Below are 15,811 nucleotides of genomic sequence, written 5' to 3' on the forward strand. Positions count from 1 at the left end.
AGCACAATTGAAAAGAAATGTCAAGCCCTCTTGTCAAAACCCACTTCTTCAGGGACACAGTTCATCAGTTGCTGTTTTCGAGGTATGGTCCTATACTATTTGTCACTGAATCCACCATATATCTGTCTCAGCCTGCTGAGAAAGTTCATCTGTGAGTACAGACAGCACCTTGAGTTAATATCTCAACTAAAAGAATGCACATCTGATAAGGCAGCCACAACCTCAGTGCTAATTCTCTGATATTGCTCCATTCCATTAGCACTGATCTTCTGCTAGTGCAGCCCACTCTCAATACTAACTAATAGTGCAGAACTCCTTCAATACTAACCCTCCAACTGTGCAGCACTCCTTCAATATTGACCCGCCCACAGTGCAGCACTTCCTCAGTAATACATCCGAGAGGATCTGGCTGTATTGTGCGGGTGGACCCAGCTAAAGCTATATGAAGGATGAATAATGGGGGTAGGTTGGTGTAGGACTGAGCTGCCGGCGCCGGTCTCGGTCGACTTACTTTCTCCTCCTCTCTGTGAATGCCATCCGCGCCCTCGCAACGCGCGAACCCTACGGGCCCCTGACAGCCGGCAGCACTCAGTGCGCACGCGCCGCTTCCGCACTGTTGCTAAGCAACACTCACTTCCCCCCGCCTCATCGGATGGATGTCTTGCCCGCGTGTACGTTGACAGCCCCTTGCGTCATCTGCAATTCACCAATTGGATGGAGAGCTCCTCTCCTTCCCGCCCCCACCACAGATCGTGGAGGTGGAGTTGCGGGGCGGAAGTGGCGAAGGGAGGATGTCAGTTGAGTTTTAAACCGATGTTGCGCCCCGCTCGAGGCGCCTTGTTTGCCCGGTTCGCGGCGGAGGTGCCGCGCGGGATATTTAAATACACGACCAGTCCGAGAGAGAAGGTGGGAGTTTGTCGCACCGCAGGCTTGTAGAAACCTAGGATCGGCCGGATAGCTTATTTGTATTTGTATAATGGGCCGGGCTGCTGATGATGGTGGTGACGACGATGGACTGTAGTTACTGTTCAGTTCTGACTCTCCCCTAATGCTGCATAGATTGTGATCTCGCGGGCCCATAACCCAAACTCCTCGGTATCTAGCCCCTGCACTCTGCTTCCTCCGCCATTCTTGAAATCACAAAGTCCTGAATCCAAAACTCTAGCTACTGCGCCTCTATTGCACTGCTTCTCCCTACTTCAAACCCGGGGCTACTAACCCTAAACACGTGTGCCAATCCACTGCTGCACTCACTTTCCACCTCAAACCCATCGGTACCAAACCCCTATTGTACTCTGCTTCCTCATCTGTTCATCAAACATCAGGAAATTAATCCCGAACTCTTGGGTACTAAGCTCCTGCTACACTCTGCCTTCCTCCATCCCGCCAAGCTCCTGGACAACCTAAAATTTCACACTCCCCACATAAAACAAACATCCTGGAATTTCATGCACCCCATGTAACTGCCTCCAAACAACTATTGTTTCCTCCGTATGTGCACCCACCCCGACTGCCTTCGCTATTTCATTGGTCTGGTATTTTGTCCCTCACTGTGAACTTCACACCCACTTTATTATACATTCATGGGATACTGGTGTGACCATTAACTATTGTCAATCCTTCGTAGCCTTTCAGAAATTGGTTGTGTTTTATTGATGTAGGTGCTCCCTACAGCGCTGTCAGGTAGGGAGTTCCAAGATTTTGACCCGTATGGGTTGAAGGAACAGCGAGTTAAAGGGAAACTTGGAGTTGTAGTGCTGTCACGAAGTACTGTGATTGTTAGCCGCCTCCCACCCCCCTCCCTCACTTTAAATCTGGGTCATTGAATATATGCAAGATTGATTTCTCTTTGATAAGGAAGTCAAGTGTTTTGAGGGTCGGACAGGAAAGTGGGGTTAAAGTCACAAACAGTTTAGTAATCCATTATATAATGGCAGCAGGTTTGATGGGCCAAACAGCCTTCTCTTGCTTCTAATTCTTGTGCTGTTGGTGGCAAGGGTTTAGTTTGGGAGGTGCTAAGTGGAAGGTTTGGTAAGCTGATGCAGTGCATTTTTTATATGGTGCACACTGCTGCCACAATGTACTGGTGCTGAAGTGAGTGAATGTTTGTTTAAGGTGGTTAGGGTACTGATCAAATGGCTGTTTTTTTTTCTGAATGGTATTGTGCTTCTTGAAAGTTGTTAGAACTTATCCAGTTAAGGAGCTAGATATGCAGTCTTCAGCACTATAGTCAAGATATTGTTGGGACTCAGAGTCTTGGCTGTAATTCTGTGTTCTCTGTTATTTTTCTTGAGTGACTTCAAATGACTGTAGACTGGCCTTGTTACTCTTGGTATCTTTCTTAAGTGACGTTCAATGTGGAAGTGTGTCAGTTCATCAGCTGAATGAAGTCAGTAGGAGGTATTCAACAGGAGGTTTCCTTACCCAGTTTTGGTCTGATATCATTTTGATTTCATGGGATTGAGATCAATTTTGAGGACTTGTGAGGTCAGCTGCTGCCTCCTACTGGATTTGTTTTGCTGGTGTTACAGGACACACTTGGGTAGGGTAATAAAATCTCTGAAAGATATTTGTGAGACTGTGACTATGTCAAGGTCTTCTTTGTCTAATCTGTGAGCCACCTCTTCCAATTTTGGCATGTGTTTGGCACAGGTAGTAGTCAGGAGGACTTTGTAGAATTGACTGGGCTGGATGCCCCTTTTGTTTTGAATATCTCTTTTTTTATGATTCACATGTTTTAAGCATGTAACTTCTAACTTGACAACAGACACTTTTAAATGCAAAATGAATGGAAAATCTTCTTTTGAGAAACTGGTAAACAGACTCAAAGCAATTATAAATCAATTGGAGGCCTGTTTGTTTTATAAAGTCAGCATTATAAATGTGAAAAGAATAAAATAATGGGAGAGCCTTCACTGGGCCTCATGCTGGAGACAGAGGCCTCAATGAGTGGTTTAAATTATTTGTGATTTTCCTAAAACCAAGGGAAAATTCAGAAGTTGGAGATAATTACTTTAAATCTACTGCTGGGTTAACCCTAGTATTGTATGCTATTTCCATGATTTCAGGAATCCTTTTTTGTTTTGGGTCACCTGTATGATTTCACATGAAAAAAGGTCAATAAAGTCTTGGAATGGTACAGCTCTAAAATGAGCAGAGAAATAATCCACCTGGAGAAGTATGTCAGTTGAAAAGGGCTGTCAGAAGTATTTTCTGATTTGAAGTCTCCTGAACAAGACTCAGGTGAGGCCTAAGTATCAGCTCGGGAGTCCACAGTCATGAGATGCTGAATCTGTGGAACTCATTGCTGCAAAAGGTTTGGAAGGCCAAGTCATTGAATATCTTTAAGACAGAGATTTTTGATTGGTAAGGGGATTAAGAGTGAGGAGGAGAATCGAGTTGAGAAACCTATCAGCCATGACTGAATGGTGGAGCAGACTCTATGGGCTGATTGGCCTAATTCTACTCCTGTAATCTTATGAAGTAGAGTTGGAGAGTACACTAACAGTATTAGTGAAAGGACCCTACCAAACTTCATACTTTTGAGAGTTATGGCCCACCTTAATTTTGCCTAAATGCAGGAGACCTCTTGGGTGGAATGAGGTGTGTTCTGTTGAATTTCTTTTTGGCTTTAAAGTTTTTTTATGCATGATAATGCGAACTTAGTGGTACATGTTTTGTTCAACTCTTGTATTTTGGGACTTTTGGTTTAACATGTGAAATATTACAGTATTCTTTCAGTTAATAACTGTGAGTTCAGCAAGATGTAAATAGAAATTCGGTTTCTACCACGATCATTCAACTTTGTCTAATCTGGTTTCTAGGTTGATATCAGGTAGTATCCTTTTTGTTTTTCGAAAGTAGTTTGGTATAATTGACCAGCTTGGTGGTCTTTTGTGTGGAAATGTAAGGGTTAGCAGCATTGGAATGGCCTTGCAGTCGTGTACAGGCTTGACTGTGTAAAGATATAGCTATGCCTCCCAAAGTAACACAAATGAACAAGATTAGGTTTTTGTCAATACAATCCAAGAGTCACCAATATACAGGTTCAACATTTTCTAGAAAGTTGCGTTGGTGCAGCTCTACAGCAGTCATGATGGGACTGTATAGCCCCCAAAAAAATAGATTCTGCAGAGTGAAGTAACATTTTGTGAATCAAAAACAGAAATTAATGGAAAAGCTCAGCAGGTCTGGCAACATTTTTGGAGAGAAAACTGAGTTAACATTTTGGGTCTGGTGATCCTTCCTCAGAACTGATGGTAGCTAACTGAACCCAAACTTTAACTCTGATTTCTCTCCACCAATGGTGCCAAACCTGCTGAGCTTTTCCAGCAATTTCTATTAGAAATGTTGGAAATAATGAGGGTATAAAAACTAGCATAAAGGCACTTTACCTGAATGCCTGTAGCATTTGTTATAAGTTTGACGAGTTAAAGGCACAAATTATCGCTAATGAATATGATTTAGTGGCCATTACGGAGACGTGATTACAGATGGTCATGAGAGTTAAATACCCGGGAGTATCAGACTATTTAGAAGGACAGACAGGAAGTTAAAGGAGGTGATGTATCTCTAATATTCAAGGACAACATCAGCGTGGTGCTGAGAGATGATATAGATTCTATGGAGAATAAGGTTGAATCCATTTTGGTGGAAATTAGAAATTCTAATAAGAAAAAGTCACTGATAGGCGTAGTCTATAGACCATCAAATAATAATATCACATTGGGGCGGACAATAAGCAAAGAAAAAACGAATGCCTGTAAAAATGGTGTGGCAATTATCATGGGGGATATTAATCTACATGTCAATTGTTTGAACCAGCTTGGTCAGAGAAGCTTTGAGGAGGAGGTCGTTGAGTGTATCCACGATCGTTTTCTTGAACAATGGAACTGAAGAAGGAGCAAGCTATCCTAGCACTGGTCCTGTGTAAGGAGACAGGAATAATTAATGACCTCATAATTAGGGATCCTCTTGGAAAGAGCAATCACAATATGGTTGAATTTAGAATACAGATGGAGTGTGAAAATAAAATTCAATACCAGGGTCCTTTGCTTAAACAAGGGAGACCATAATAGGATGAGAGAGGAGTTGGCTCTAGTAGACTGAAAACAAAGACTTTATTGACGAGCAATGGAGTACTTTCAAAGCAATTTTTCGAAGTGCTCAGCAAAAGTATTTTCCAATGAAAAGGAATGACTGTAAGAAAAGGAGTAATCTGCCATGGGTGTCTAAGGAACTAAGAGACTATCAAATTGAAAGAGAAGGCATACAAAGTGGCCAAGATCAGCAGGAAAGGAGAAGATTGGGAAAGGTTTAAAGGTCAACAGAAAGCCACAAAAAGAGCTATAAAGAAAACTAAGATAGAACATGAGGAAAAAAACTAGCACAGATTAGAAAGACAGATAACAAAGGTTTCTCTTAATATATTAAAATGAAAAGGAGTGGCTAAAGTAAATGTTGGTCCTTTAGAGGATGAGAAGTGACATTTAGTCATGGGATATGATGAAATGGCCGAGGCATTGAAAGGTATTTTGTATTGATCTTCACAGTGGAGGACACTAATAACATGGCTAAGAGATGAAGGTAGGTGAGGACCTGGAAACAATCATCCTCGCAGAAGAGGTAGTGTTGGGCAGGCTAATAGATCTCAGGATAGACAAGTCTCCTGACCCTGACAGGATGCATCCCAAGGTGCTAAAAGAGATGGTGTGAAAAATAGCAAGTGGTAATTTTCCAAAATTCGCTGAACTCTGGGCCAGTTCCAGCAGTTTGGAAAACAGCAAATGTGACGCCATTGTTTAGATAGGGTGGTTGACAAAAGGGGAATTATAGACTGGTTAGCTTAACTTCTGAATTGGGGAAGATGCTTGAATCTATTATCAAGGAAGAAATAGCAAGGAATGTAGATAGAAATTGTCCCATTGGATTGATGCAGCATGGGTTCATGAAGGACAGATCATGCTTAACTAATCTTTTGGAATTCTATGAAGACATTACGAGCATGGTGATCAATGGGAACCCAGTAAGGGTCCTATACTTCCAAAAGGCCTTCGACATGGTGGTGCGCAAGAGGTTGCTGCATAAAGATGGATTGTGTTACGGATAATGTAATAGCATGAATAGAGGATTGGTTGACTAACAGGAAGCAAAGAGTGGGGATAAATGAGTGCTATTCTTGTTGGCAATGAGTAACGAGTGGTGTGCCTCAGGGACAGTGTTGGGATCACAATTATTCACAATTTACATAGATGATTTGGCGTTGGGGACCACGTGTAGTGTGTCAAAGTTTGCAGATGAAACAAAGATGAGTGGCAGAGCAAAGTGTGCAGAGGACTAAGAAACTTTGCAGAGGAACGGAAGTACTTTAAGTGAGTGGGCAAAGGTCAGGCAGATGGAGTATAATGTTAATAAATGTGAAATCATCCACTTTGGTCAGGGTAACAGCTAAAAAGGACTATTACTTGAATGGTAAAAAGTTGCAGCATGATTGGCGGCATAGTGGCACAGTGGTTAGCACTGCTGCCTCACAGCGCCAGAGACCCGGGTTCAATTCCCGTCTTAGGCGACTGGCTGTGGGGAGTTTGCACATTCTCCCCGTGTCTGCGTGGGTTTCCTCCCACAGTCCAAAATGTGCGGGTTAGGTGAATTGGCCATGCTAAATTGCCCATAGTGTTAGGTGTAGGGGAATGGGTCTGGGTGGGTTGTGCTTTGGTGGATCAGTGTGGACTTGTTGGGCCGAAGGGCCTGTTTCCACACTAAGTAATCTAATCTTAGAGAAACCATGCTGCTTTGCAGAGGCATTTGGGTGTCCCTGTGCATGAGTCACATAAGGTTGGTCTGCACGCACAACAGGTAATTAGGAAGACAAATGGAATTTTGTCCTTCACTGCTAAAGGGATTGAGTTTAAAAGCAGGAAGGTTATGTTGCAGCTGTACAAGGTGCTGGTGAGGTCACACCTTGAGTACTGCATGCAGTTTTAATCGCCATACTTGAGAGAGGATGTACTGGCCCTAGAGGGGGTGCAGAGAAGGTTCATTAGGTTGAGTCCAGAGTTGAGATGGTTGGCCTATGAGAAAGACGGAGTCGACTGGGATTATATTCATTTGGAATCGGGGGAGTGGGGGGAATTTATCTATTCCCTTCATAATTTTATATATTTCTATAAGATAGACATGGAGAGAATGTTTCCACTGGAGGGTGAAACTAGGACAAGAGGGCATGGCCTCAAAATTAGGGGGAGCAGATTTAGGTCTGAATTGAGAAGGAACTTCTTCACCCAGAGGGTTGAGAATCTATGGAATTCCTGCTCAGTGAAGTAGCTGACACCGCTTTAAAAACATTTACTGAAGTAAAGATAGATTTCTTTTCGAACAATGAAGGAATTAAGGATTATGGTGAGAGAACAGGTAAGTGGAGCTGAGGCCACGAAAAGATCAGCCATGACCTTATTGAATGGCAGAGCAGGCTCATAGGGCCAGATGGTCTACTCCTTCTCCTAGTTTTTATGTTCCTATGTTCTGTTTTTGTTTCCGATTTACAGCATCCACAGTTCTTTCGGGATTTTATGCAGAGGAAGTGGTGGAGGCTGATTAAAATTAAAACATTTAAAAGGCATCTGGATAGGTATATGAATAGGAAAGGTTGAGAGGGATATGGGCCAAGTGCTGGCAAACGGGAATAGATTAGTTTAGGATATCTGGTCGGCATGGACAAGTTGGACCGAGGGGTCAGTTTCTGTGCTTATACATCTTTATGGCTGTTAGGTAATATCTTGCTCATGCTAGTTTTTTATTGAAGCCATATTTAGTTTAAAATTAAGGCTGTTGTGGTAAAATTTGAACTCATCTTTCTGGGCAAATAACATAATGTCCGTCACTGTGCCTTTATCATCTCCTACTTCTAGTGTACTTCTTGGGCAGCTAACTCTCCATCCCACAGCCCTGTTTGAAGAGACAGGTGGGATGGGGGTGTTAGGTTATTCAGGTGAAACGTGCCCTAAACGTGGAGTTGTTACAAACGTTTGTGCTCCATCAGTTGAAACTCCTGTGTATGTGATCTCCTCAGGCTGCCATTCCTCACTGCTGCACGGATGTCCCCTTGTGATGCCCCTGTCCCACTCTCGACGGTTTGCATAGTAACGTTCCCTACTTCGTCTTTCCCTGATCACTCCCTCTCTGCATGGTAGAGCCCCCCGCCCAAGTGGTGTCCTCTGACTCCTTTCTCTTACTGTTTGTTTTTGGTGCCCCTCCAAATGTGGCCAGTTTGACCTTATTGCTAGATTTTGAGCATTTTAACTTGCGGTCCTGTATCTGACAGGGTTGTGCGGCCGGCGTTTGTTCACAATGCTCGACTGAAACGCAACAGTCGTGCACCGCGCTGGTGCTACCCTCTACCATCGCCGCCAGTTAACATAAAACAGTTTTGTACTTAGCGTTTCCATTAATGTTTCTTGATATTGCTTTCCTTCTCGACTCAGCGCGGTGAAATCCTGATGTCCTTGGTTACAAACACGACCTTTTCCGTGTTCTCCAGCACGAAGTGGTCGCAAAACCGGGGAGAGTTCTTTGGGGGGCGAGAAGTGAGAAGTAAGTCTGTGATCTTAACGCTTTTTTTTAAACCTGTCCCAATTCAATTGACTGGAGATAAGTATACGGACTTGACCATTCATAGCTCGGAAAGAATAGTCCCTCTATTTCAGTTTGAGTTTCATTACGCGTTAACTAGAACAAATTTAGTAATCGAAATTTTATTTGAAGTTATGACCCATTTTTCTACATGTTGTTTAATGCGGGTAATCTAGGCAGAGTGGCAACAAAGACTTCTTTTCTCACGCGACTGATTTCCCTAGTAGCCGCTGAAAATTTTAAGCTGCGAACATTGTTATTTCTGTTTTCTTCAAGGTTTTAAAACATGTAGGGGGAAGGAAGTTATGTCTGCAGCCGATTTGCACGACCCTGTGCGACGTTCCCTTGAAGGGACGGGTAACAGCTCCCAGATCATTCAATTGAGAGCCAACACCGATTCAAGGAATTTAATCCCCAAACTGTCTTCTCCTCAAAAGCAAAACTCTACAGCTAATGATATCGAGAGGTAATGTCATCTGTAGTGATTCATGCAAGTAGGTATTGCTGGTCAGACAACTAATCATTCATCTTTGGGAAAATAAAAGATAAATAATCAGATGGTATTTGGGACATTCAGTGTTTTAAGTAGTGCTTTTAATATGACCTAGAGAAAAATGTCCTGAAAAAAATCTCCTTAATTCATGACTAGGAGTTAACGTGTAACTTTTAAAAGTTAATTTAAATTTAATTAGTGATGACCCTAACCCTAACACGAACTGTATTCCTTAATTTGACATTAAACAAGCCTCCCTGCCCTATAGGTAGGTGTAGAAGATCTCCAGTGGAAAAGAAACAGATGAGATCCTACTGTGTTCTGCCCTTTTAGAAACTAGCCTCTCACAACCATGATCCACCTGCTCATTTATCTTTGCTGACTCTACCACATCAGTGTAGATAAACTAGCAGCCATGTTTCCTTTGGTTCCAATTTCAAAAGTTGTCAGACGGATGCATGTTCAGGGCCATGAGAGATGCAAATGTATTTTGTTTTAAAATATTTACTTAGATTGCAGAGCACCATTAGTCAGCTCCAGAATCAAATGAAACATTTGCAGCCTGGGGATGGTGATTGTAGTTCTACTGAACACAGGTGGAAGCTGAACAGATTGGAGAAAGAGAAAGTAGAACTAACCAGCAGATTTAATGAAGAGGTAAGCTTGCAGAGCTATCTTTAAGAATGTCTAGTTTGTATGAAATTAACACCTTTTTATTGCACTGTATAGGCAGTGGTGGGAATTGGTCAAAATTGTAATTTTTGTAATTATCTTTCTACAAATTTCTATTTGCTGATGTTTGCAGTTATATTGGTTTCTGCATAGGTGGCCTTTCTAGGTGATCAGCGTTTGAAGATCAATCTTAGGATGTCTAATGGTATTGATTAATGTATTTATACAGTATGTTTCATTTAATACAGAAAAAACTAAATCCCAAGATATTTGGAAAGTGGAAATAAATGAGCAGTGAACTAAAGCAGGATGATGTTGGCTTTTATTGTAAGAGAATTAGAGTAGAAGACTAAGGAAAGTTTAACTAAAATTGTACAGGGCTTTGAGACCATACTTGTGATACTGCACACAAATATTTGACTTCTGTATTTAAGGAACATACATGCACTGGAGACAATACAGCAAAATTGTTCAAGATTGACCCCGGGGAGGTTGAAAGGGTTGCTCTGCAATGAAAGGCTGAAAAAGCTGGGCCCATACTCATTGGACTTTAGAAGATTAGGAGTTGATAAGTCTAAGTTAGCTCCCTGAGCTTGAAGGACCTGAGCTACAAATTGTCTCAAAATTAACTTGGGCTTGACACTGCCCAAACTTGAGAGGTTGTTTGCCCTAGCTTGGGGATCTAGAACATTGAGTCACAGTTTAGGAATAAGGGATCCATTTGAGATGAGAAGAAATTTATTCATTCAGAGGATTGTTAATCTTTGGCATCTCGATTCCAGCAGGTTATGAATGCTCCATTGCTGAACATATTTGAGGCTGAGACAATTTTTTTCTCCTATAGGGCAATTAAAGGTATGGTATGGAGGAGGAAAGTGGACTGTGGCTGAGATGCACTAAGCAAGTGGAGCAATAATGAAGGAAGTAGCGAAGGGCGACATACTAGCTGTACAAATTTCAAGGATCCATAGGTAAAGGAATAGTGAGAATTAATGAACAGGGCTTAGTACAGTACAGGATGTCAACTATGAAAATTTTAGTCTGATTGAAGTTTACAGAAGGTAGGATTGAGATGGATCTGAGTGTTTAATTGGTAAATTTCATTGCACGTAATATTTCTCCTGTGAAGAAGCAAATTGTCTCCAGAATTAAGTTGATATCGCAAGCATCAGTGCTGAGACCTCTGTATGCAATGTATTTAAATAGGTTGGATTTATACATAGGTCACTTGATTAATATGTTTGCAGACACAGATTGGCATTGTGGATAGTGAAGATTGTCAAGGGATACAGCAGAGTACAGATTATTTGGAAAATTGGATGGAGAAGTGTAGATGGAGATTAATCTGTCAAGTGCAAGGTGGTGCATTTGATTTCCCAAATACAAGAGGAAAGCATACAGTAAAATGGCAGGACCCTCAGGAGCATTGTCATACAGAGGGATCTTGAATGCAAGCTCCCTGAAAATGGTAACATATATGGATAAATGGCAAAGATGATGTATGGCATGTTACCTTCCTCTGTTGGGGCATTGAGTTAAATGTTGGCAAGTCATGTCGCAGGCCACATTTGGAGTATTGTGAGCATTTCTCATCCCTGTACTTGGTAGAGGTTTACCAGGACATTACTTGGATTGGAGTACATTAGCTTTAAGAAGTTGGTCCAATTTGGATTGTTTGCCAGAGGCTGAGAGGCAACCTGATAGAATGATATAGAATTATGAGAAGCATGGATAGGGTGAATAGTGAGAGTCTTTTCCCCAGGGTGGAAGCATCATGAGGAGGCACAGGCTTATGATGAGGGGAAAGTTTAAAGCAGATATCAGGCAAGTATTTTATACAGAGTAGTAAGTGCCTGGAATGTACTGCCAGAGAGGTGGTAGAAGCAGGTATGCTAGCAATGTTTAGGAGACATTTAGAAAGCCATATGAACAGACAGGAATAGAGGGATGTGGACCTTGTGTAAGCAGATGGGATTGCTTTATAATGAGATCATAGTTGGTACATAGTTAGTGGGCCAAAGGGTCTGTTCCTGTGTGGTACTGTTTTAAGATGTTCCTGGTTGTTTAGTGTTTGGGTTATAATCAGATCTCTACTTTTAATTTTGTAGTCTTAAATAACCAATAGACAACCTAAAATATTATGTAGCTTCATTGAGGATAATGAATTGACCCATTTGAAATTTCCCTGTTTTTGATTCATGTTCTGTCTTGACTTTTATAATAGCTACTGTATTCGATCTATAGATCTGGAGATTAAGTTGGAGAAAATACTAAATGTACTGTTCTTTCGGGTCTTACTTTGTCAAACATAAGACATAAAGTAGGAACCAATATAGTTTTCTTTTGCCAAAATAGCAAACATTTGCATTCCACTGATTGTTATATCTTTCTGCCATGCAAGCATGTGGCTAAGTCTTTTGCCCATGCTGTTGCAATGTTTTCCAACTATTTCCCAAGAAAATATTATGATTCAGTATAATCAAATATAATGCTGCAGGAGAAACTGCACTTTAAATTTGAAGTGCACTTACCTTGTTAATATTATTTCATTTCTACAGCGTGCAACATTTGAAAGCCATATTGCTAGACTGCGAGCACAGCTGGAGAAAGGAGAGGCACTGCGACAGACCCTGGAGTACGAGCTAGCTGTGGCCAAGAAGGAAGCCAGTGTTGTAAAATGCACTTCAGAAGACAGAATAGACTCTATTCACAGAGTACATGCACAGTTAAAAGGTACATGAAATTCTTGTGTTTCTAGAAGAAAATTATATTTAAAAAGTTGTAAAGCCATTTTCCTGAAGTAATTTGTACAACACATTGTACAGCTGTTATCTTTTAGAAATTATTTAAAAAAAAAAGTTGCACACCAGTTTTAGATTACATTTGTTAAAACTTGGTGAATCAAACCCCTGTTTTCAAACCTCCCTAGTTGGCTGCGATAAAGACTTAATGTTCTTTTTAGCATGTAGCTATACCTTGCTTCAATTTAAGTTTGGTTAACTTGTTCACCAGAAACGAAAAAGGTGCCATTTACAAAGTTTTCTTGAATCAAAAGAAGAGTGATATTATTTGCTAACCCTGAGGAAAAATAATGAAGATGGGGCATCAAACACAAATGCAAGGACCAACTTAAGAAGGGAACATTGTCTAGTACATAAAGTAAGATAAAACACTATAAATCTTGAAATCAATACAATACAATCAAATACAACACAGGAAAAGAATCTTCCAACCACCAAGATTCCTAATACTTATTTAGACCTGCCATTTATTGCCCATACGCAATTTCTGTCTCTCAGCTCACCACCTGTTTGTGTCTATCAAGATATGCCTTAAATGTTGCTAATGTGCCTGCTTGTACCACCTCCACTGGCAGTGTTTTCCAGGCAGCCACCACTCTCTGGGTAAAAGATTTTCCCTGTGCCGCTCGCCTAAATGTTCCCCCTGTCACCTTGAACCTGTGTCCATTTGTAGTTGACCTGGGAAAAAGCCTCTGACTATCCACCCTATCTATGCCCCTCATAATTTTGTAGATTTCTATCAGATCACCCCTCCGCCCCGTCTTTCCAGTGAAAACAGTTTGAGTTTATCAAACTTGTCCTCATAACTAAAACTTAAGTAAGACTAGGCAATGTCTTGGTAAACCTTCTCTGCACCCTCTCCAAAGTATCCACGTCCTCCTGAACTGCACATATGTTCAAAATGTGGCCGAACTAAAGTTTTATACAGCTTTAACATAATTTGCCAACTTTTATTTTCAATGCCCCGGCTGATGAAGGCAAGCATGTTGTATGCCTTCTTGACCACTTATCCACTTGTGTTGTCACTTCCAGGGATGTGTGGACCTGTATGCTCAGATCCCTCTATATCAATGCTCATAAAGGTTCTGTCATTTATTGTTTAATTCGCACCTGAACGTGATCTTCCAAGAGGCATCTTCTTGCAATTGCCTGAATTAAACTCCATCTGCCATTTCTTTGCCCAAATCTGCAATCCATCAATATCCTTTTGTGATGCTGCCTGACCTGCTGTGCTTTTCCAGTGCTACACTTTATGTCCTGGAATTGTGGCAACTGTGAAAATTGCAGATATCCTTGCATTTTCAGTGTTTGAATGTTTTCTCCAGTTTGTGTTATCACTGGATGTTTTGATCTTTGAAAAATTGAGAGATTATTCCAGTTTGTACAAGCCACTCATCCATCTCCTCTTGCCAAAAGCAGCTCCCTGAAATACAGCTGGTTTGTTTATTTCAATGTCTGATATCCTTGTTTCCAGGCTGGAAAATCACAGGCAACTTCTCTTATTTAATTGCTTAAATTTTATCTTCAATTTGTGACTCTCATAAAAGTGTAGGTCAAACAGATATAGAAGATACAGATTGGTAGACTGGTTTCAGTCTCATTTGATGAAAAATATCAATTTCAGTTCAGACTGGTTCTTGTTTATTTATGATTTTGAAACTTGGCTCAACTTGTGGTCAGGTGCTAACTATGGCCACTTTTAAATCAGTTTTTTCATCTTTGTACATTTCAGTATATAAGAGTCTTTGGTACTAAAATCAGATGAAGGAAGTCAAAACTTCATAGTTCATATTTTATCAATGCCATTGGAAATCTATATGATTTTAATTTTGTCTATATATAAATTCATTAAAATCAGTATCATGAGAAATTAATAACCAGAAAAACTGAACAATTAAATCTATCACCCATAAATCATCAACATAAGCATTTAATCAATCAACTCACTCAATTCCTTCACCAGTTTTTAGCTACCATTTTCCTCTCCCACTTGTAGTTATAAATAACATAAATGTTAAATGTACTCATTTTTCTATTCAAAGCATTGTATGTAAAGGCGACAAAGCTGTGAGGTCAAGGTGACCTTACATGGGATCTTGAATATCTGAAACCTCTTAGACTTTTACAAATCTGTTTTAATAAAAACCTGTCCAGAGTTGTGATGACTAAAACTATTAAACTTTGAGTTTATTCAGGTGTTTATAAGAAATTTGAGCAGGAGACACCAGTTGGCCCAGCATTGGTTCCCACATTTAATTAAATGCACAACTGGTCATCTTGTGGCATTAGCTTCTCTTTCCTGCTTGTCCCCAACAACCATTAATTACATTGCCAATCAAAAAATTTAGGAGAAAGTAAGGACTGCAGATGCTGGAGATCAGAGCTTAAAAATGTGTTGCTGGAAAAGCACAGCAGGTCAGGCAATATCCAAGGAGCAGGAGAATTGACGTTTCGGACATAAGCTCTTCTTCAGGAATGAGGAAGGTGTGCCAAGCAGGCTAAGATAAAAGGTAGGGAGGAGGGACTAGGGGGAGGGGCATTGGGAATGCGATAGGTAGAAGGAGGTTAAGGTGAGGGTGATAGGCCGGAGAGGGGGTTGGGGGTGGGAGGTCGGGAAGAAGATTGCAGTTCAAGAAGGCGGTGCTGAGTCTGAGGGTTGGGACTGAGAAAGGATGGGGGGGAGGGGAAATGAGAAAACTGGAGAAATCTGCATTCATCCCTTGTGGTTGGAGGGTTCCTAGGCAGAAGATGAGGCGCTTATCCTCCAGGCGTCGTGTTGCCATGGTCTGGCGATGGAGGAGGCCAAGGACATGCATGTCCTTGGCGGAGTGGGAGGGGGAGTTAAAGTGTTCAGAACGCTGATAGGGGTGGGGAGGGAAATATATCCTTAGTGGTGGGGTCTGTTTAGAGGTGGCGAAAATGACGATGGATGATACGATGTATCTGGAGGTTGGTGGGGTGGTAGGTGAGGACCAGTGGTGTTCTGTCCTGGTAGCAAGCAGAGGAGTGGGAAGTGGAGGAGATGCGGTGGAGAGCATCATCAACCACGTCGGAGGGGAAATTGTGGTCTTTGAAGAAGGAGGCCATCTGGGTTGTTCGGTATTGGAATTGGTCCTCCTGGGAGCAGATGCGGCAAAGGCGAAGGAATTGGGAATATGGGATGGCGTTTTTACAGGGGGCAGGGTGGGAGGAGTTGTAATCTAGGTAGCTGTGGGAG

The 15,811-nt window shown here is 41.5% G+C and overlaps 1 protein-coding gene across 7 annotated transcripts in view; it reads left to right on the forward strand.

Annotated features, from left to right (window-relative positions):
• The first annotated feature begins 750 nt into the window (after positions 1-750).
• LOC122563582 (coiled-coil domain-containing protein 171-like) overlaps positions 751-15,811 on the forward strand; it is a 268,787-nt gene continuing 253,726 nt past the window's right edge. For all 7 annotated transcript variants that reach the window (XM_043717497.1, XM_043717514.1, XM_043717527.1 and 4 more), the window contains exons 1-4: positions 751-906; positions 8,905-9,094; positions 9,634-9,778; positions 12,352-12,526. In XM_043717497.1, coding sequence (XP_043573432.1) covers positions 8,934-9,094; positions 9,634-9,778; positions 12,352-12,526 — 481 coding nt within the window. In that variant the 5' untranslated portion in view covers positions 751-906; positions 8,905-8,933. The remainder of the gene's footprint in view (positions 907-8,904; positions 9,095-9,633; positions 9,779-12,351; positions 12,527-15,811) is intronic.

This window comes from Chiloscyllium plagiosum, chromosome 2 (genome assembly GCF_004010195.1).
Source record: "Chiloscyllium plagiosum isolate BGI_BamShark_2017 chromosome 2, ASM401019v2, whole genome shotgun sequence".
Classification (NCBI taxonomy): Eukaryota; Metazoa; Chordata; class Chondrichthyes; order Orectolobiformes; family Hemiscylliidae; genus Chiloscyllium; species Chiloscyllium plagiosum.